General features: G+C 46.4%; 3 gene segments (V, D, J or C); all 3 read right to left on the reverse strand.

Moving 5' to 3' along the window:
- Positions 1 to 1,154: 1,154 nt before the first annotated feature.
- LOC144273300 (immunoglobulin lambda variable 2-23-like) lies at positions 1,155 to 2,263 on the reverse strand. The segment is given in 2 exon segments: positions 1,155 to 1,471; positions 2,260 to 2,263. Coding segments are annotated over 2 exon segments (321 nt in total).
- A 656-nt stretch (positions 2,264 to 2,919) lies between these two features.
- LOC144273449 (T cell receptor alpha variable 18-like) lies at positions 2,920 to 5,818 on the reverse strand. The segment is given in 3 exon segments: positions 2,920 to 3,503; positions 3,755 to 5,057; positions 5,603 to 5,818. Coding segments are annotated over 2 exon segments (366 nt in total).
- A 3,391-nt stretch (positions 5,819 to 9,209) lies between these two features.
- Positions 9,210 to 9,794, reverse strand: LOC144273301 (immunoglobulin lambda variable 9-49-like). The segment is given in 2 exon segments: positions 9,210 to 9,526; positions 9,761 to 9,794. Coding segments are annotated over 2 exon segments (351 nt in total).
- Positions 9,795 to 22,119: the final 12,325 nt, after the last annotated feature.

A 22,119-nucleotide genomic window follows, 5' to 3' on the forward strand; every position in this document is an offset into this window, starting at 1 on the left:
TTAGGCCCTATGATGGTGTCCCCTGAATAGATCTGTGGACACAGTTGGCAACGGACTTTGTTGCAAGGATAGGTTCCTGGGTTAGTGGTTCTGTTGTGTGGTGTGTGGTTGCTGGTGAGTATTTGCTTCAGGTTGGGGGGCTGTCTGGAAGCAAGGACTGGCCTGTCTCCCAAGATCTGTGAGAGGGATGGGTCGTCCTTCAGGATAGGTACCCTTTCAGGAATCTGATTGGTCTTGCATACCACAAGTTACAACTCACCTAGTTGCTTAGAAAATCAGAAATCAAAATACAAAAATTTCACAGCCACCTTATTACTGAAAAAAATCTTACTTTTTATTTTTACCACTAATGATAACATAAATCAATTGGAATATAAATAGCATATTTACATTTTGGTGTGTAGTATATACAGCAGTAGAAGCAAGTCATTGTCCCTATGAAATAGTTTGTGCAGACTTTGCTAGTGCTTTTATGTAGCCTGTTATAAAACTAGGCAAATATCTAGAGGAGTTGATGTACCCCCCTGGAAGACCTGTGGGACATAACTGCCCCTGATCCAGAACCAGAACAAATAATCCAATCTTTCCTTTATACAGCTTGGGCCTTTAATCTTGCCCGCATGTAATAGGGGGTAAAAATATAAGAGCAGCCATACCAAACGTCCAACTAGTTCCTTTTTGAACCCTGTTATAGTCTTGGCCTTCACAACACCCTCTGGCAAGGAGTTCCACAGGTTGACTGTGTGCTGTGTGAAGAAATACTTCCTTTTGTTTGTTTTAAACCTGCTGTGTATTCATTTAACTGGGTGACCCCTGGTTCTTGTGTTATGAGAAGGAATAAATAACACTTCCTTAATTACTTTCTCCACACCAGTCATGATTTTATAAACCTCTATCACATCCCCCCTGAGTCGACTCTTTTTCGAGCTGAAAAGTCCCAGTTTTATTCATCTCTCCTCCTATGGAAACCACTATTTTAATACAGGCCCTTTGGAGAGATTAGGAAGGAGTAATCTGACAGCACCACGCTGGAGCCACAATGTGTGTTTTTTACAGCAAAATTCCCTAGGGGCTCCGCTTCCAACCTCAATGTGCACAACATTATCTGCAGCAGGGAAGGGAGGGTTTTTGTACGGCTCTCCTGTGTGGCTCTGTCACTGTGCTCTCTGTAGGGCGCAGAGATACACCGCGCTGTCCGCCAGCTCCAGGGCTGCGATGTTCAGAATTGTGGAGCTGTCATTAGCCTGGGAAGAAAACCTCTGCTGGGCGAAATCTGCGGTATCACTGAACGTGCTCCCTTTTGCTCCTCTCTGGAGAATGTACTGCGGGGCTCGGTTCGGATACTGACGGTACCAAGAGAGAGAGACATACGTATCGCTGGCGGTGTAAGAACAGGTGAGTGTCACAGAACCTCCAACTGATCCAGACACTTCGAGTTGATTGGATTTGACCGAGTCGCCCAGCGCAGAGTCTGAAAAAAGAGAAACACTTTAAAGGACAACATTTCACCTGTAGTTGAGCCTTGGAAAGGATTCCACCTGCATTGGTGTTTCAGGGAATTTCAAGGCGTTTAAGGGATTTAGGCGCCTAACTCCATAGGAATCAATGCTGTGAGCAGGAGAAGGGTTGGGGGTTTAACGTTAGGATTAAGGCGAGGGTATGAACAAGGGTTCAGGGTTATGGTGAGGGTGAACTGTCAGGTTGTAGCATTCACGTTTTGGTTAGGGCGTAGGGTAAGGGTTACAGTTAGGGTTCGGGTTCGGTATAGGGTTAGGTTGATGATTACTGAATATCTCGTTCCCTTAGACTTCTTTGAAATCCCAGTTACCTAGGAGATTGAATATCCAAATGCTGAGAAGAAAAGGCGCCTCCATAGTATCTTCTCTAGCGACCCAGTTTCAAACGCCCAGCTACTGCCGCTGCCTGAGAGGAATATAGACGACCCGCCAGTGAGGGCAGCAAGAACAGTGGAAGATTCATTAGAAACCAACGGAGAGGAAGAGGGAGGAGTTTGGGAAATTCATTGGAGATCCAGAAAACGCAGAGGTTTCAGGTCGGCCAGCAGCTGACATATCAGTGTGCTTTGGGGTGGGGGTGGAGGTGGGGGGTTGTGGGGAAGGGTCTGCTCTGGGACTCAGAGATCTGTTCCACCCTCCACAGACTCTGTGTGTGACCATGCCTCAGTTTCCCTAGTTGTAAAAAAAAAGGGGGGGGGGGGTCCCCAGATCCTATAGGGACTGCTGAGATTTCTTGACGTACTCATGTATCATTAGGATTGGGCATGAATATGTTTATCCGCAATCAATGTCGGGGGCTATCACAAGAAAGATGTAACGGGATGAGGAGCCCAACTCCGTTACCCTCCTTTGAAATGCCCAGTCAGAACTCCTGAAAGAATTATTTTAAATTATTTTCGTCTTTCCACTGCTGCCTTTTCCCTCAGCCTCAGTTTAAGTGGAGACCTATAGAGCACAGAAGGGTTTCAAAAGATAACCCGTGTTTATATTTTCCTCCAGCAAATGGTGACGCTTTGTCATGTTAAGAGTTCATGGTTCTCAGCATATAGTCTCGGGAATAGTGTCTTGCAACTAAATAGTTTCCAAGCAAATCTACCCCAAAAGGCAACGGTCTCTACAGTAGGAGCATTGATTTGACTCTGGGAGAGTTGGTAACTGCAGCTTTACACCACCACTCAAAAATGGGTATTTCAACAATTTCCCCCTCATTTTGACTCGCCTATTTTACCCCCATTTCACCATAAATGAGCAATTTAACAGTGTATTGTCCAAGTGTAAAGGAAATTTTTCATTCCAATTTTATCTCAATTTGTATTTTCAACAATAGTTCACTTTGCCTACATTTGTACTCACCTTTAACACTTATTTTACCACAAATGATCCCCCCCCCCCCCCCCACACACACACACACAACACAGATATCGGTCATCCCTGACTCCAGGAAAAGAGGTGTTAATAGTTTCCTAATTAAAGATCAGGGCCACTATCTTATCCAAGGGCGAAGTTTAAATTAGCTCTTTAAATAAACATTTAGCTTTTAAGGGGAGTTGTATATTTAAGCAGAGCAAATACTCTCTTTCAAGGCGCTGCTGCCCGTTTTAATGCCTGTACCATCCCCTGCAGCAGGGCTGGGAGGGTTTTTGCACAGCTCTGTTATGAGGCTCTGTCACTGTGCCAGACTCAGGGCGCAGAGATACACCGCCGTGTCTGCCGGCTCCAGGGCTGCGATGTTCAGAACTGTGACGCTGTCATTAGCCTGGGAAGAAAACCTCTGCTGGGCGAAACCTGCGGTATCACTGAACGTGCTCCCTTTTGCTCCTCTCAGGAGGATGTACTGCGGGGCTCGGTTCGGATACTGACGGTACCAGTAGAGATAGACACCAGCAGTGTAGCTGGTTTCATAAGAACAGCTGAGGGTCACGGAGCCGCCTTCTGACCTGGACACCTCGGGTTCATTGGACCGGACCGAGTCACCCAGCACCGCACCTGCAACAAGACACTCACGGTCAAGGACATCCAGGTGCACTGGCAGGTCTAGGCTGAGAATTTTTAAAGAGCCCAAGAGGTTTATCAGCCTAATTTCAAACAAATTAAGGTTAGCGCAAAAATTAAGGTTAAGGATAGCCGGGGCGTTCGGATCTGGGTCAGGGTTGGGATCAGGGTTCAGGTTCTGGGTAGAACGGGAGTTGGGAGCCTAATTCCATGACGCTTCTTCCAAAAACCCAGAGCCCGGTTACCTAGTTGGCTAAAGACCGAAAGGCTGAGAATGAAACGCGTCTCCATGGTGGCTCAGACAGCGGCAGCCGGACAAGCTGAGAAGTCGCGGCGACAAGAATCTAAAAGGCAACTTCTCGGAACAAGGGCTGGGAGCGGTTACTGCGGGACCAGCCGAGCAGAAGAGGGCGGAGTTCGGGAACTGCGTAACAGACACAGGAAACGTGCTGGATCAGATTAGTCGGCAATTGAAGCGCAGGTGAGAACTGGTGGGACAAATTCCTTCCACTGCACTTCCTGGAACATCGGTTTCTGACTTTCTGTCTTTTTTTTTCTTATTCATTTTCATTTTTATTGACCTTCTTGTTGCTACTTGGTGAGAACTGAATTAAAGACATTGTGGGAAGACTTAAAAGCTCTGTGTTGTGTGTGCTGGTTTTGTGGGTGTCTTTCTTTCTGTCTCTACGTTTGTGTGTTTGCAAGTGTGTGTGTCTGCGTGCTTCTGTGTGTGGTGCCTTTGTGTATCTATCCCACTGGCCCCATGCTGGTTTACTCCAGATAGGGGAATCCAGCCCCACTGGGAGTACAGCTGATTGATACCTGTGGTGGACCTGGCCCAGTTGACTCCATCTGGCCCACAGTGATTCACCTTAGTTGAGGAGAAGACCCACTGTGGGTAAACTGAGGTTAATCTGGGGCAATACAATGGTGAATGCGGCAAAGAGTCCTGTGGCACCTTATAGACTAACAGACATATTGGACCATAAGCTTTGGTGGGTGAATACCCGCTTCGTCAGGTGCACACAGATCTAGACTAACACGGCTACCCCTCTGATCAATGGTCAATGAGGCTCAGAAGGCTTCATAGCTATCAGGCCCTGTGATTCATACCAGCCCCTCCATCTGGTTTAACCTTCTGTCTGGGCCTAGGGATTCTACTCTGCAGTTGTGTTTCTCATGGTGAGAAAGCCAAGGGGGTGGGTTTTTGTACAGGGCTTCCTATTAAACGCCTCACGGTGCCTTCCCACAGAGCACAGAAATACATCGCCGAGTCCGTCGGCTCTAGCTCATTAATGGTTAAACTGAAGAATTTTGAGGATTTCCTGAATTGTGCAGAAAACCGTCTCCCGGCTCCGTTCTTTCGAGTGTTACTCTGATCTATTCGGAAGAGGAAATCCATCCTCCCTGATCGTTGCTGTCTGTACCAAAATAAGTAGTAATTCTGGTATCCAGTGGAGAAAGTACACTCCAGGGTGACAGTCTGACCCCCCAACTTTTCCAGCTGCCTTTGTGTTTGCGTGACACTGCCTTGTCCCTGGCTGAAACCTGCAGGGAAGGAAAGAGATGCAGGAAAAGTTCACTTTAATTAAGCATGTAAACCTGTCGCACATCTACAGCCGTTCTAGTGTGAGGAGAACAAGAGTCCCTTTAGGATTCACGGCCTCCCAGAAATGGAAAGATTGTTTTTAGGTATTTTGTACAAAGAGAATGAGGCAGGCACAGAATGCGGGATGGGTTTGCCCGCCTTCTAGTAAGGCAGCAGTGAAGTTGGGAATAGAACCCAGGAGTCCTGAGTCCTAATCGTCCATGCTCTACCCACTGCAGCATGATCCCCAGTCAGCGCTCGACATAGGACCTAGGAGTCCTGATTCTCAGTCTAACTACTCTCAACCTCTAGACTCTCCTCCTCTCCCAGAAGTGAGAATAGAAATCAAGAGGCCAGACCCCCTCCTTTCAGCTGCTAGACCCCTGCTCCCCTCCGTGAGCTGTGAGCAGAACCCAGGAATTCTGGCTTCTAATTCCACCCCCTGCTCAAACCCACTGGGTAACGGAAGATCTAACACTCGTTTCCCCTTTTAGCGGACACTTACTCCACGAGAGGAACGCTGTTGCCGTCCAAATCAAGAGTTCTGGAGCATTCATGGTTAAATGTATTGTTCCCAGACCTTCGGGGCGAAAGCCACCACAATGATGGGTGCAATACAGGAACCCGGACAGAACAGAAACTTATGGTGAAGTTGCTCTCACAGAAGCAAATCAGAGACATTAAATCTGTGGCAAAACCTCCATTTAGTCCTCTCCTATAGACCCCATTTGAAGGCTGTTTCCCTCACCATGTACAGCTTATACCCTCCGGTAGCGTTTACCCCACCCGCTGTGGCTTTGGCTGGTTCCTGTCACGTGGCACATTTCTAACCTCCAGATCTCTTTCGCAGCTCAGTAGGAGCAACTTAGCTCTGTCTCATCTTCGGAGACAAGAGCACAGCAAGAATCACAAGGTCGAGCGGCTTTTTACTTTTTTCAAAGGCTAAAACACACACACGGGACTGCACATGGATCCCATTGCCACAGATCTGGGCAGGGCCCTCCCTGCTCACAGCCCAGAGAAAAATTTTGCCCGAGGTTCTTTCTCCAGCGTGAAGCAAAGTTAACCCGTTGACTCACGACCTGGGGATCTGGCCATTGACCCTAGGGCGATTTAGGCTACCTGGGGTCTGGCCCACTGAATTCAATGGGGAACCCTGATTTACACCAGCTGAGACTTTGGCCCGTTTACGCTACTGGAGCGAGGTCTGATTCCCACCTGCTGGGGTCTGGCCCCAAAAGCAGACGGAGCTATTCATGGGAATTGTGGTGTGACAGGTGCTGACATCTGGCTCATGAGGTTCTGGGTATTTTGGGGGAGGTGCGGGGACGGTTCCTGGAAGAGGGTGACATTTCCACACAGTTAGTGCCCGTGCGGTTTGCGTCACACCCTGCACCGTTTGATTCAAACCGCTGCTTGTGGCTTGTTGGGTCTCTTTCCACTGATTTCTATCTGCGCCAGTTTTGTCTCCGAGTCAAGAGAAAACTGATCACTGGATTTTTGTAAAGGTCCCTCTATTAACCCCCCCGCAGTGGTAACTTAAGGCCCCCTCAGCTATAGCACAGAAATACATCGCCGAATCGCTTGGTTCTAACACCGCAATTCTCAGACCCAAGTATTTTTCGGCTCGCCTGAAGTCCAGTGAGAACCGGCTCCCAGCCCCGTTGTGCTCCCTTTGAGAAGACCTTCGGAAGAGGTACTTCGTCTGGCCGCTGCTGTCCTGTTTGTACCAGTATGTGTCATAACCTGCATCTTCAGTCGAGAAAGTACAGTCCAGTGTGACAGATTCACTTTGTACCCCGCTCAGCTGTCCTTCTCTTTGGGTGACACTGTTCTTCTCGGTACTTAGTCCTGCAAAAAGAGTAGATGCAAATTAACTATAAAAATTAGCACCGCTTTGTCTGCTGTCCACTGAGGATCTCAAAGGGTTTTCCAATACATGTGATCTATGCCCATACACCCTTTCTATCTAATCTAATCTATCTATCTATCTATCTATCTATCTATCCCCACACACATTCTCTAACTAGATAGCTAATTGTCCCACACACTCCCTCTATCTACCTATCCCCATATACCCTCTCTATCTATTTGTCCTTCCCCTCTCTGCAAGATATATCTATTTGTCTATATCTGTATTTTTTCTCATTCTCATTTTTAGAAAGGCTGCAGCTGAGATCTTCAAAGCCGCCTAAGAGAAGCAGATCAGACGTCCTAAAATTGATGGGAACTGGCTGCCCGGATCCGATAGGCAGATCTGTGAATCCCAGCCCGAATACAGAATGGCGTCTTTTCTTTATAAAGGGAGAATAATTTTCTTCCCTAAATACCACGCGATATTCAATGTCACAGTTCAGGGATTTTTTTTTTTTCGCCCCGAACATGTTAAGAGCGGGAGCTCCCTGGCCCTTACAAACACATTTCGACTTTCACACTTTTACACATTCACAATGAACATCACAAAACTTGATCACACCTGACAACAACAGTAGAATATGGAGCTGTACTAGTCGAGACCGCGTGCTCGCTGCAGCTTCTAATTAACCTCGGGGTCACGAGGTGTCTGCAGCGAGCAAGAGAAGATTTCTCCCGCTTGAGTTAATTTGTTTGTTGTTTCCTTTATCTATATTTAATGACTGCGAACGATGTAAACACGAGCCCTGCTTTTTCTGTAAGCCCCACTTCAATTTCCTTCCCGCCTTGTACTGCACATAGCAACAAGCTACAGAGTCAAAGGTGGTTAATATGCAGGTCTGGAGCGCCCCCAAGTAGATATTCACAGCAACCAATAAAAACTAAAACTGTCAGAGACCACCCAGAAGGGGAAAATTCGCATGGAGTTTCAGGGTGATGTTTCTCCAGAGGAGAATTTTTGGAAACCGGTTTATTAATTATTGTTATTATTAATTATTATTATTATTATTATTATTATTATTATATTTTATTTTCTAAGCTGTGAGACTTTAAGGAAGGCGATACCTTAGCACATGTTAAAAAAAACTTCTTCTCACTATGTCCAGTCATTATTCAAATTTCCCCTGGTGTACAAACTTCAGACTTGCAGGAAAACTCTGTGTTTGTTGTTGTTGTTGGCTGGAGATTAGGGCTGGGATATTCAAAAGGGCCTAAGGGAGTTGAATTTCATTGGAATTTGCAGAGGAAACTGGGTGCTTAACTCTTGAAAATCCTAACCACAATTACAAGTGGCTCATTAAAGGATTCAGTGTTAGGAGAAATACTGATATGAAGAGTAGGTATTTTTAACCTACAGCCAGGTATTGCTACTCTAACAGCAGCTGCTACTGCCCTCCCCTCTGCCACCTCTCAGCTGTGCCGCCCCGGAGGGGGGAAATAAGTTGCTTCTCTGTTTGTAAGGAAGGTTTGAGAGCAAAGCTGGACCTGTAGTTAGGCCAGGAGCCTAGGATTTGGGAATTTAGTCCCTCCTCTACCAAACACTATCTCTGTGACCTTGGATGGGTAATTTGTTAATTCTCTGCGCTTGAAGACCTCATCCCTAAAATGGAGATAATACCCCTGCCCTATATCACAGAAGTGTTGTGAAAATTGAATAATTCAAGGCTGTGAGGAGCTCAGCTAATGGGGCCCATAAAAGTAACTTAGATAGACGTTATGGGCTTATGGTAAATTTTTCAAAAGTGCCTAAGTGAGGTAAGACACTAAATCCCATTTTCAAAAGGCCCTTTTGAAAACGTTCTTCTTAATGCGGGGAATTATGGGATGACGTTCTATGTCATGGAGGAGTCAAAGAGATAATCATCCAGCTGCCTTCTGGTTTTTAAAATCTGTTAATCTATTATATCCATCCCTGTTCATTTTTAATGGGAATCTGGTGTTCAAAACCCGAAATCAGATTAAAACGCTGAGACCAAGCATTTCCCAGCACACAGTTGGAAATTGACGGTCATGGTGATGGCACCTGGACAATAAAACTGAGATCTGGGCTGGCCCTGTCAGGCAGGGAGCTGCACAGACACCTAGTGAGAGACAGCCCCTGCTTCAAAGGTTTTTCAAACTCAACAGCCGAGACAGATGGGGAAGAACGCAAGTGAGGGATGTGGGAGGGTTTTGTGCAGCTGTCTCCGGGGACTCTCTCACTGTGTCTCATTCAAGGCACAATAATACACAGCTCCGTCCGCCAGCTCCAGGCCTGCGATGGTCAGCACTGTAGCAGTGGCGTTAGCGTCAGCAGTGAACCTCCTCCGGGCAAAATCTGCGTGGTCACTGATGGTGCTTCCCTTGGCGCCTCCCCGGAGAATGTCCTGCGGGGCTTGGCTGGGGCTCTGGCGGTACCAGTGGAGAGAGACACCGCTATAGCCGGTGCTGTAGGAGCAGCTGAGTGCCACAGCTCCTCCTTCTGTGACAGACACGGCGGGTTCAATGGATTGGATGGAATTGCCCCACACAGCACCTGCAACAAAACGAAACACTCCCGATATAGACAGTCTAAGAGTGCTCACTGCACGAGAGAGCAGAGGAGCGGAGTGGAGCAGAGAGAGAAAGAGAGTTAGAGAAAGGCGGAGTGAGGGAAAGAAAGGAACAGCTGGTAGAAAGATAATTAGGGATGCAACTTGGGTATGAGAGAGACAGACTCACACGCAGTGACACAAGCTGCATGACCAGGAACTACCCGGACACCGAGTACCTAGGAAGAGGCTCAGCAGCAAACACTTGCTCATTGTTTAAGACCCCCGGTAGTTCCACTCAGAGGCGTTCAAACCACACTGCAGAAAGAGTCTCGAAAACCTGACCCAGATTCTCCCTTCCTCCTCTGTGGGGCGGATCTGAACAGACACAAAACCCCCGGTGCACAGGAAGCAGAGGGAAGTGGGGGTTGCCGCCGAATTCACTGCAACATCAAGTTTATTTCCTTCTGGTCATTCATCTGGGGATCCCCCCCACCCCCCGTCTAGAAAAAGTCCTGATTTCTTTGTAATTGTCAGGGCATAGGCAAGATATCGCCAGTTCCGGTGACCTCGGGGTGCATTTATTCAGTGCGCGGTTTCCTTGTTAATGGGTAACTATAAAAGGAAGGAAGGAAGGAAGGAAGGAAGGCAGGCAGGCAGGCAGCAGATAGCTAGACAGTGTCAGCAGCAGTTAATCAAATCACTTGCCAGGGCTGCTATACCGCCAGAGCTTCTTTGTTCCGCCCTGCTCCTGCCTTGACCTGGCCCTGCTCCTGCTCCTCCTCTGAACTCCGCCCTGCCTCAAGTTGCAGGTAACCCTAACCTGGCTCTCAACTCCCATTCCTGATTTCGGCTTTGCCTCTTGGCTCTGTCTTCTGGAGGCTCCCTCCTGCTCTAACCACTGGGTCTGACTGCCAGCATCCTGGTCAGAGATAGAGATTGGCTTTGCTGGAGTTACAATGGCTTTCATCTGAGATGCGGTTCTGCACCAGTCGAGTTCTCTCAGGCATATAGAAACTGACTCCGTGTTTTAAACAGAAGTTTCCAGACTCAGAAAATACAGTAACGCATTTCTCAATGAAGTTTTTTGTAAGACAACACACATCGTAATAAAATATTGCAAACCTCTGCACATAACTACTCTCGTAGATATCAATGAGGTAAGAAGGAGTCAGGCCTGGTGAGAGGAGATTGGTGGTACAAAATGATACGGGGACGGAGACTGGAAGATAGCTAATGTAACACCAATATTTAAAAAGGAGTTTAGAGGTGATCCCGGCAATGACAGACCGGTAAGTCTAACGTCAGTACCGGGCAAATTAGTTGAAACAATGGTAAAGAATAAAATTTTCAGACACATAGAAGAACATAAATTGTTGGGCAAAAGTCAGCATGGTTTCTGTGAAGGGAGATCCTGTCTTACTGATCTACTAGAGTTCTTTTTAGGGGTCAACAAACATGTGGACAAGGGGAGCAATTTCATGTGAAGGAAGGGAGGGTTTTTGCACAGCACTGGGATGAGGCTCTGTCACTGTGCCCTCTGCAGGGCGCAGAGATACACCGCTGTGTCTGCCAGCTCCAGGGCTGTGATAGTCACAACTGTAGAGGTGTCATCAGCCTGGGGAATAAATCTCTTCTTGGCAAACTCTGCAAAATCCCTGACAGAGCTGTATGCCTTGGCACCTGTTCGGAGAACGTACTGCGGGCCTTGGCCAGGAAACTGACGGTACCAGTAGAGAGAGACATCAGAGTAGCTGGTATTGTAAGAACAGCTGAGTGTCACATTGTCCCCTACTCCTGCAGACACTTCGGGTTTGTTGGACTGGATCGATTCACCCAGCACAGCACCTGCAACAAGAAATATACCAGTTATATACCATCAGAGTGCCCAACCTAAACACAGAGAGAGAGAGAGAGAGAGAGAGAGAGAGAGAGAGAGAGAGAGAGAGAGAGAGAAAGAGAGTATGGAAGGAAAGAAAGCTGAGAGACCGAGATAAAAAGACAGACATACAGAGAAGAGGAGAGTACTGCAAACAAAAGTCAGGCGGGCAGCGGGGGACGGATAGTTAAAAGCAGTGGTTCCTGTTTTAGGGAGAGACTATTTAGCAATGGGAGGGGCTGCATGAACAAAACCAAAAATCACAATTACCTGGGCACAGAGTAACTATAAAAAAGCTTAGTATCAAACTCGTGCCCATGGTTTGAGCAAAGCGGATCTGGTTTGAGATTCACAAAGGGGCAGTGAAAACAGCGAAGCAACGGGGTCATTGACTGAATGTGTTAAACTATTCCAGATTCCTCCCTGAAACGTCGAGGGGGGCGGATCCGACCCCAGTGCCCAACCCCAGAGGAAATGAGGAGTGGAGAGGGGTGTTTGCTTCTGATTTCTCTGTGAAACCGTCTGCTAACTGGCTCTTCTTCCCACCCCAGCTTTCAAAAAGTTTTGTTTGTAGCTGTGACTATCCAATGGAGAAAATGACTAGACATGAAATGGACTTCTTTGCCTGATCAGGGCATCAGGGAGACTTACTTGCATAAGAAGCTGGTTAAAAAGAAAGACTGAAGGACAAGAGAGCTGGATGGATGGATGCTGATTTCAGTGGACCTGAAACGCGTCACAGCAGCTAAGAACCCGGCCAGAGCTGCGGTGATGGGACAAAGATCAGAACCTCGCCCAATGTCTTCTACAGCATGTTTCCGGCTGCAGGAAATCCTGTTACGATTTTCCAAGATTTGTGGGGTGATTTCTTTTATTGACAACAAATATTTTGATTTAAAGGTTGTAAATTCATGCATTTATTAACTCGCATTTATATAACTGAGATAACGACGCATCGGGCTCCGTTTGCACAGCATGGTGGCTCTAACAAGACACAGGGATAGAAACGGAAAGATCCTCCTGCACTTGGGAAGAGCAGAAGGAACTGAAATCGACACAGGCGGGTCATAAAGATAACAGCTAGGCACCTTATCCAATTATAAAAATCATTCTTCCTCCTGTTTTGTTTATGAACAGAAAGTGAGTGCTGTAAAAGAGCCCTCTCTGTGACTTCCCCCTCTTCCTTCTCCTCTTTATGACACGAGAGTCCCGAAAGAGATGCTATCCAGGCGAGTGTTGGATTTAAAATAAAACACAACATAAAATGTAATTCCCAGAACGTCAGGCGCGCCCCCTTGTGGACACAATAAATCATGCCAGTAATTTTGACAAAGCAGCTAGAAAACGTAAGAATGGTCCGGCCCAGTATGGCCAATGGTCCATCTAGCTCAGTGTCCTCTCTTCCAACAGTGGCCAGTGCCAGATGCTTCAGAGGGAATGACCAGAACAGGACAATTATCGAGTGGTCCGTCCCCTGTCGTCCAGTCCCAGCTTCTGGAAGTCAGAGAGGCTTAGGGACATCAAGAGCATGGGGCTGCATCCCTGACCATCTTGGCTACTAGCTGTTGATGGACCTCTCTTCCATGAGCCATTCAGATATTTCTCTAGACGGGGGGAGGCTTATTTTCACATGGAATTTCTTATGTTTCTCTAGAGGAATCATCAGCTGTTGGTTTTGTGCAGGAGTCATTGAGAGTAATTATCCAGCCCCTGTTATGCAGGAGGTCAACCTGCATGTGCATAATGCTTCCTTTTGACCTTGAAAATCTGTGTATCGCTGTGTTACTTGTCCCCAGAAGAGATTATTTTAAAGATTGGATTGTTCCTACAAGCCATTCCTTAGTTACAGGAGTCTGGGGAAAGTGTTTCTTTGCTTCCTAAGGAAAAAAAAATCTTCTCACTAGAATTCGCCATTTAAAACCAGCTTAGTGTAAATTACTGTGAGTATTAGTGGTTATAACTCTGCCATAGCCAGTCCCAAACCCGGCTGGAATAACAGGAGAGTTGGTATCAGGCTGGCAGCCAGCCAGTCATAAAACTTTGCCAAATAAATCCATGAAATGAGTCCTCTGTAAGCCTTATATGTAGATTTGGAAGGATTAGTTTTTTAGCAGTAAAAGTCAAAAAATGTGGATTTCACAGTATGCCACACAAACCTAGGTACAAGTACTTCCCTTGATAATCCTTTGCCTCGCTGTAAAATTCAGTTAAGAAAAATACTGGTTTGAAACGTATTGGGCTTTGGTTAAGTCTGTTTACTTTGACATATGAATTGTCAACATCCTGTTTTAATGGTCACATGGCTTTAACTTTTTGGATCTTTGAGTCTTCTGTCATTAAGTAGTTGTGTAAATCGCCCAAGTTCTGTGATGAGTGAGGGGCACGAGGAGGACGCAGGGCCCTGCGGGTACGTTTAGCCTCAGCCGGCATCAGGGTCCCATTGTGCTGGGTGCTGCCCAGACACTGGTAGAGACAGACCCCGCTGCGTTTAAACATTTGGGCTGGGATTTAAGAGCCCGAGGAAGGAAGGCCTCCATTCAATCACAGGTATTTATGGAGGCATGTATCCATTTGTTTTGATGAGTGGCATTTTCAAGAGAGGTGTGGTGGGTGTGTGTGTGTGGGTGTGTGTGTGTGTGGGTGTGTGTGGGTGTGCATTCTGTAATGTGTCAGGGAGATGTCGAGAGGGAGGACAGCACCTGTGTGTCTGAGCTGTGGCCCAGCCCTGCATCCCTCACAGGGGCGAATGCTGGGGCATGGGGACGTTCTCTCTGGTCCCTCTTCCATGCAGAGCCCCTGAAGGTGGAGGGAAGGGGAGGGTTTTTGTACAGCTCTGCTGTGAGGCTCTGTCACTGTGCCCGCTGCAGGGCGCAGTAATACACCGCCGTGTCTGCCAGCTCCAGGGCTGTGATGTTCAGAGCTATGGAGTTGCCATCAGCCTGGGAAGAAAACCTCTCCTGGGCGAAACCTCCGGTATCACTGACTGAGCTGACTTCCTTCGTCCCTCTCCGCAGGATGTACTGCAGGGCTCGGTTCAGATACTGACGGTACCAGTAGAGATAGACACCAGCAGGGTAGCTGGTTTCATACGAACAGCTGAGGGTCACGGAGCCGCCTTCAGCTCCAGACATCTGGGGTTCCCTGGGCTGGAGCGAGTCACGGTCGCCCAGCACAGCACCTGCAACAAGACATAAAATGTACTAGTTGTATGCAGTCTGAGCGCTCACTACGATAACCTTGGACTGGTAGATTGAGAGAGAGGAGATGGGGGACAGAAAGAGAGACTGCAAGGAGAGGGATTCAGAGTAGCAGCCGTGTTAGTCTGTATTCGCAAAAAGAAAAGGAGTACTTGTGGCACCTTAGAGACTCACAAATTTATTTGATCATAAGCTTCGAGAGGGAGCGAGAGATGGGAATAGGGAGGCCGTGTGTGTGTGTAGAGAGAGAGAGAGAGAGAGAGAGAGAGAGAGAGAGAGAAATTCAGGAGCAATGGGACGAACTCTATGACCAACTACCTGGATATAGAGTGAAAACAAAAAGGCCGAACATCACACTTTTGCTCATAGTTTTAAGCAAAGTGGCTCCGATTTCAATTCCGTACTGAACCCTTCAGCCCTGAAGAGACAGCGTCCTGCCTCAGTGTGATAGACTCGCCCAATTTCTTCAGACACTGGCCTAATAAGGGGCGTATGCGGAACTCAGAGCCCTTCCTAGCCCACAGGAAATGAAGTGTGCTTGGTTTATTTCGCTTCTGAACGGCGTCCTTGCCTTCCTCAAACCTTCTTTAGCGTGTCTTGGTTTGCTGGGAAGTGTGACTCTCTTTGCAAGCGGTTACATGAAGTAGGAAGTACAGTGACTGGTTGTACATAGAGTAAATTACATGTCGGAGAAATCTAGGACCCCCACTTCCCAAAGACCTATTTCTCAAGAATTCTTGTTTCCTGGTGCACAGTGAGGAGGGAGTCCCCCGGATTTTTTTCCCCAATAGGAATTGCGCTTCTAGCTTTGGTTTCTCCGAAAATCCCCTCTTCTACAAACATCACATTTAAATATCCAAGTTGAATCACTCGCAAAGACCCCCTCCCCTCCGAGGACAAATTACATCCGAGTGAGCACACGGAGCTCATTCAGGGAAAGTCTGGCTTAATGCACAAAGGCTTCAAAGGATTCCCTAAATATCCGAAGAACCAACGCGGAGTCCTGTGGCACCTTAAAGACTAACATAGAAGCTTATACCCAAATAATTTGTTAGTCTTTAAAGTGCCACAGGACACCTCTTTGTTTTTGCTGAAACAGACTAACACGGCGTGTCCCTTTGAAACCTGAATATCCCAGTATTTGAGCTTTTGCAGGAATTCCCCTTCTCAGAGTCCTCTAGCTTAGTGAGAACCTGCCACCAGCCCTCCAGATGTAAACTTTTAGGGTTGTTACAGACAGTGGGATCTGTATTCAACTGTGACTGGGAGAGAGGGGGACAGAGAGATGGGTGGTAGTGGGAAATAATAGAGCAGTCTTTTGCCGTTCATGAAAATGGAAAGGACTTCAGTCTTGCTGAAAAAATGTTCCATTTTCATCAGTTTTGAGCGTTTGTTTCTCTGAACTGGGGTGTGCTGGATTCGACTGGGTTGGGTTTCTCTGGGTTTGTGTTATGGGGGTGTATGTGTGTGTGTTGGTTGGTTGGAATGAACCGGGTTTCGTTGTTTTGTATTCGCTTGGTTCGGGCTGTAATCACGCGAGCTGGGTTTGCGGTTGAATTTCACTGAGTTAGGTTGCTCTGCTTTGGGTTGGGTTTGACTGGATCGTGTTGGGATCGGTTCAGCGGGATATGGGGTTCAGGTAGGTTGGATTGATTGAGGGTTGGCTGGGACTAAACTGGGCTCAGGCGGATTCGGTTTCATGGGGGCGGGGTGTGTGAATGCACGGCCACGCGCCTTGCAGCCCGTCGGTTCCATGTGTATTGACAGAGTTCCCTTCTCTAGAAGGGCCAGGCTTGTTCTGAGAAACGTGTCCCCTGATATATGTCATAACGCGGGAGGGGAGCTCCTGAGTATATGAAATTATGGTAGTAACAAAATATTATTGAAAGTTAAACTAACTTGGTACCCTTGTTCTAGCACTTGGCATTTATAGCTTACAGTCTTTTCAATAAGAAATGTATTTTAAGCCAAATAAACTTCATTAATAGTAAAAAATCAGAGGAATATACAGCAGGGCAAAGTGAAGGAACTAAAGTGTGTTAGAGAAGATTAACAGAATATCAGGAAAAAAACCAGTTGCTTTTAAAGAACAGATTAGACAAACACCTGTCCAGGATGATCCAAGTACATTTGGTCCTGCTTCATCACAGGGGGCTGGACCAGATGCCTCTCGATGCCCCTTCCAGCCCCGTGTTTATGATTCTATCATGTTGCCATAAACAATCCCCCCGCTGACTTCTTGTACGAGTGGAGGTGCAGTTCTCCCCCACTGTGGGTCTCAGAGCACAGTAATACACAGCGCTCTCCTGGCGAGAAACAGCCTCAATCTTGAAGGGAACCGTCTTATTACCCATGTACAAAGATGCTGAGAATTTTCCCTGGACAAGCGTCTGATCCGGAGCATCAAACTTCGTTTTAGTCAGTATATGCTGGGGAGGCTGGTTCGGATACTGCCGGTACCAAAAGAGATACGGGTTTGAGTTACTGGTGGTGAAATTACACTGTAAAGTTACACTTTGTCCCTCTGAGCTTCTCACTTCGGGAGGAGACTGGTCCACGGAGTCACTTTGTGCAAGACCTGTGGCGGGAAAGAGAGACTTTAAATATCTCTGTGTGTACGGCTGGAACTTTTAAACTCAGTGGGACTTGGATCCCTCACTCCCTTATGCTCCTGTGAAAAGTTCAGCCGGTATCGTATAGGTCTGAATCACTACTCAAAAACATCTCTCTCTATTCCCAGCACACTGATGACTTGTTTGTGATGCTTACCTGGCTGTCTCTTTGCAAAAGAAAACAAAATTCCTCCTACGATTTCTTTGTTCAGAGACCTGTATTTTTGTCTTTGCAAATGTCTTTACTTCAAACGAAAGTTTTTACTCTCACCTGACTGTGGAAGCAGAAGCCAGAGCTGTACAGCCACGAACAAGAGCATTTTGCAGATTCAGGTGACCCTCGTGTTGTTACTACGATCTGCAGCTAGTCAGAGAATATCTCCTCCTCCTCTGCGTTTTTGAGAATGACCGTTCATGTCCTAAAGATGAAACCTGCTTCCTCCCTGAACTTTCTGTCCTTCCTCTCAGCTTGTGACGCCACACAACGAGCAGACTCACTCAGCTTCTGGTTCCAAGTTTCTTTAATACACGTACGCAACGCACTGTAAAACAGGGATGATGTGACGGTGTAGAGCGCCCTCTGGTGGATGTAAAACAATAATGAAACAAGCAAGAAAACCAAGCGCTCATCTCTTGTGAAAATCTGCTGCCTCCCCTCGGGTATTTCACCCGGGGTCTCTCCAGAGGAGTTCTGAGCATGAGGCCATTTTCTGGTGTCTGAATTAGGGGAGAGTTAGCGGGTTTTGAAAATTGCCCCCAAAAGATACAAATTAATCTGCCTTGGAGTCCATGCTCTGCCACAAATTTCCTGGGTAACTTTGGGCAAGTCATTGAGGGTCTGATTATTATAGGTGCTAAGGTGACTAATGAGGCAATATAAAGGCTTTCTGGTATTTTAAAATCTCCTAGATGCCTAACTCTCATTGAATCCCTCGAGGCACCTCTCTCCATCTGAGCACACCTAAGGGCAGATTCACAAAGGGACTTAGTGACAAGTGACAAGTAGGTCCCTAAATCCCAGAATCAAGCCTTTTGGGGATTCACAAAACCCTGGTTCAGATGCCCCCAAGGCCTGTCATGGCCTAAGATCTCTCAGTGCCTAAATTTATTCAGTAAAAGTTTGTGCAGGGGGGGCAGTTGTTTTGTGTTTTTTCCTATCAGGATGCACACTGCCATGACAGGACGCGGAGGCCTAAACCCCAGAATGATTCTCAAGATGGAGGAAGATGGGGTGATCCTGCACCTAACTCACCTGCTGGGTCCTGCCCAGGAAGTGTGCCCAGACCTCACCTATTGGATCGGCCACCATAGGCATTTTAAATACAAGCTGGGAGAGAGGAGGAGCCCCTCCTCTTTACTTTTATCCCAGTCTTTAGGTTACTCACCTGGGATGTAGGACACTCCTGGTTCAAGGCCCCCCTTCCACCTGAGCAGCAGAAGAGATTTGAACAGGGATCTGTTACCCTGTAGGTGAGTATCCCAACTGCTGGGCTTTGGGATATTTGGGGATGGGGGAGATCCCTCAACTGGCCTGAAAGAGCTGTTCCCCAGTGAATAAACACTGAAAGATTCATGGACCATGGGGACGGGGGAGAGAATAAGTCTGTAGCCTGGTGATGGGAGGACTTACCTGGGGGGGACACCCAGTGCCTCTGCTCCAATAGACTTTTTCAAAAAGCTTATTCACAGTGGAACAGCTTCAGTAGAAGACACTGAGGTCCCTCCCCCAGCCCACAATGTCCCATAGCCCAGTGAGTAGCATAACTATTGAGTTAAAAGTTACAAGGGACCTCCTCCTTCCTCCCCCGCAGCTTATTGGCAAGAGAGGGTTTGCAAATAATAATCTCAGAGAGAGGCATTTCCCTACAGCCAGATTTAGGCACCTATATATCCCTGAGAGAGGCCAGGCTTAGCACACACACCACTCAGCTTGGTATCTCCCTGTTGGCTAGTTTAGGGGAGGAGCCGCCTAGCCTGCTGGCTTTTGTGGATCCCATTCAGAGGTGTCTGTCTCTCCCAGCTCATTCTTTAGGAAGCCTGAGAACCCAACCTGAGTTTTGTGAAACCCAAAGATTTTTGTAGGCACCTGAAAGCATGTTCAGCTTCACCTCACCCAAGTTCCTTCGTGAACTTGCCATACATACCTTCTAGAAACCTCATACAGACAAATGGACTAGGCCTCACAGGTGAAACAGTGACCCCCTGTGTGCTAATCTGTTAATCAATGGGGAATATTTCTCAGGACAGCTGGAATACTTTCCCCCTCTCTGGACTCCACATTGGAAGTAGTAGAGAGGGGTTTTTATAGGGTCACTTAGTCTTTCCCACAATAAAAGCAGGGGGGAAAATTAAAATACAGAGTGAGTAAAGGAAGTAAACTTCCTGCTCCTGGGTGTAAAATAATGTTGTATGAGTGGGGTGGGGTGGAGAAAGAAATTTCTCCTAAGGGCAGGTTCCCGCATATCGATCCAGCGAAGGGTCCCTTGGACCTTCCTCTGAAGCATCTTGTACTGGCTACTTCTGGAGACAGAATACTGGTCTAGGTGGAGCCTGATCCACTATGATCCTGTGTTTCCTGGTTTCCTTTAAAATTGTGAGCAACCTTAGTGCTCAACCCTAACCATAATCTTAAATCCCAACTCCAAATCCTAACGCTAAACCTAGCTCCCAACCCTGCTATTAATTTTGAACCGTTATCCTGAAACCCTGCCTTAATTCCCCCAGAGCCATAACCTAATGCCAAAATCCTAATCCTAAACATAACACCAATTTTAACCTTAAACCTAACCTAATAATTGCCACAACCCTCACCTTAACCCTAGCTTAGCTGTAACATTACCCTTGCTTAACCCTAATACCAACTCCTAACCCTAATCAAAAACTCTAACCCTAATTTCCTCTAATCCTATCCCTATCCCTAATCAAAAATTTAATTCTGACCCTAATGCTTAATGGAACCCTAATCCTAATTCTAATCCTACCTCTAGCCCTAACCCTAAATTCTATCCTGCCACAACAATTTATCTAACCACAATCCTAAGAAAAAAGGGTAACTACAAATGTAATCCTACCCCAATCTAACACTAACTGCTTAGCACTAATCCTAAACCCGAATTTAAAACACTAAGCCTAAAAGAGGCCTAACCCCAACTTCCACTCTCCAGCTTCTAACCACGCTCCAATCCTAAAGCTTTAACCCTAATCTTAACCGTAACCTTAAAATACCCATAACCCTAATCCCTAACCCTTAATGATAACAATACATTTAACCCTAAATTCGAACTTGTTGCCATACACATAATACCCCAATCCCTTAACCCTAACCTTTGACCGTACCCCCTAACCTGGACGAGAGTAATGAATGGGGATTAGACCATGGCAGAATTATTCAACATTTTTTAAGAACAGGGATCTGCATTCTTTATGTCCGGTTATGAAAATTGTTACACTTTGAGTTCCTGAGATGCCTAAAGACTCAGATATTTCAGTCCTTTGTGTTTCTTAGGTCTTGTCTACACTGAACATAAGAACATAAGAATGGTCATATTGGGTCAGATCAAAGGTCCATCCAGACCAGTATCCTGTCTACCAACAGTGGCCAATGCCAGGTGCCCCAGAGGGAGTGAACCTAACAGGTAATGATCTAGTGATCTCTCTCCTGCCATCCATCTCCACCCTCTGACAAGCAGAGACTTACCCATTCCTTACCCATCCTGGCTAATAGCCATTAATGGACTTAACCTCCATTAATTTATCCAGTTCTCTTTTAAACCCTGTTATAGTCCTAGCCTTCACAACCTCCTCAGGCAAGGAGTTCCACAGGTTGGCAGTGCGCTGAGTGAAGAACTTCCTTTTATTTGTTTTAAACCTGCTACCCATTAATTTCATTTGGTGGCCCCTAGTTCTTTTATTAGGGGAACAAGTAAATAACTTTTCCCTGTTCACTTTTTCCACAACACTCATGATTTTATAGACCTCTATCATATCCCCCCTTAGTCTCCTCTTTTCCAAGCTGAAAAGTCCTAACCTCTTTAATCTCTCCTTATATAGGACCAGTTCCACACCCCTAATCATTTTGATTGCCCTTTTCTGAACCTTTTCTAATGCCAGTATTTTTTTTTTTTTTTTTGAGATGAGGGGACCACATCTATACGCAGTATTCAAGATGTGGGCGTACCCTGGATTTGTATAAAGGCAATAAGATATTCTCATTCTTATTCTCTATCCCTTATTTAATGATTCCTAACATCCCGTTTGCTTTTTTGACTGCCGCTGAGCACTGCTTGGACGCCTTTAGAGAACTATCCACGATGACTCCAAGATCTTTCTCCTGATTAGTTGTAGCTAAATTAGCCCCCATCATATTGTATATATAGTTGGGGTTATTTTTTCCAATGTGCATTACTTCACATTTATCCACATTAAATTTCATTTGCCATTTTGTTGCCCAATCACTTTGTGAGATCTTTTTGAAGTTCTTCACAATCTGCTTTGGTCTTAACTATCTTGAGCAGTTTAGTATCACCTGCAAACTTTGCCACCTCACTGTTTACCCCTTTCTCCAGATCAATTATGAATAGGTTGAATAGGATTGGTCCTAGGACTGACCCTTGGGGAACACCACTCGTTACCCCTCTGCATTCTGAAAATTTACCATTTATTCCTACCTTTTGTTCCCTGTCTTTTAACCAGTTCTCAATCCATGAAAGGATCTTCCCTCTTGTCCCATGACAACTTAATTTACATAAGAACCTTTGGTGAGGGACCTTGCCAAAGGCTTTCTGGAAATCTAAGTACACTATATCCACTGAACCCCCCTTCTCCACATGTTTGTTGACCCCCTCAAATAACTCTAATAGAGTAGTAGGACATGATATCCCTTTACAGAAACCATGTTGACTTTTGCACAA

Source organism: Eretmochelys imbricata, chromosome 13 (assembly GCF_965152235.1).
Source record: "Eretmochelys imbricata isolate rEreImb1 chromosome 13, rEreImb1.hap1, whole genome shotgun sequence".
Lineage (NCBI taxonomy): Eukaryota > Metazoa > Chordata > Testudines > Cheloniidae > Eretmochelys > Eretmochelys imbricata.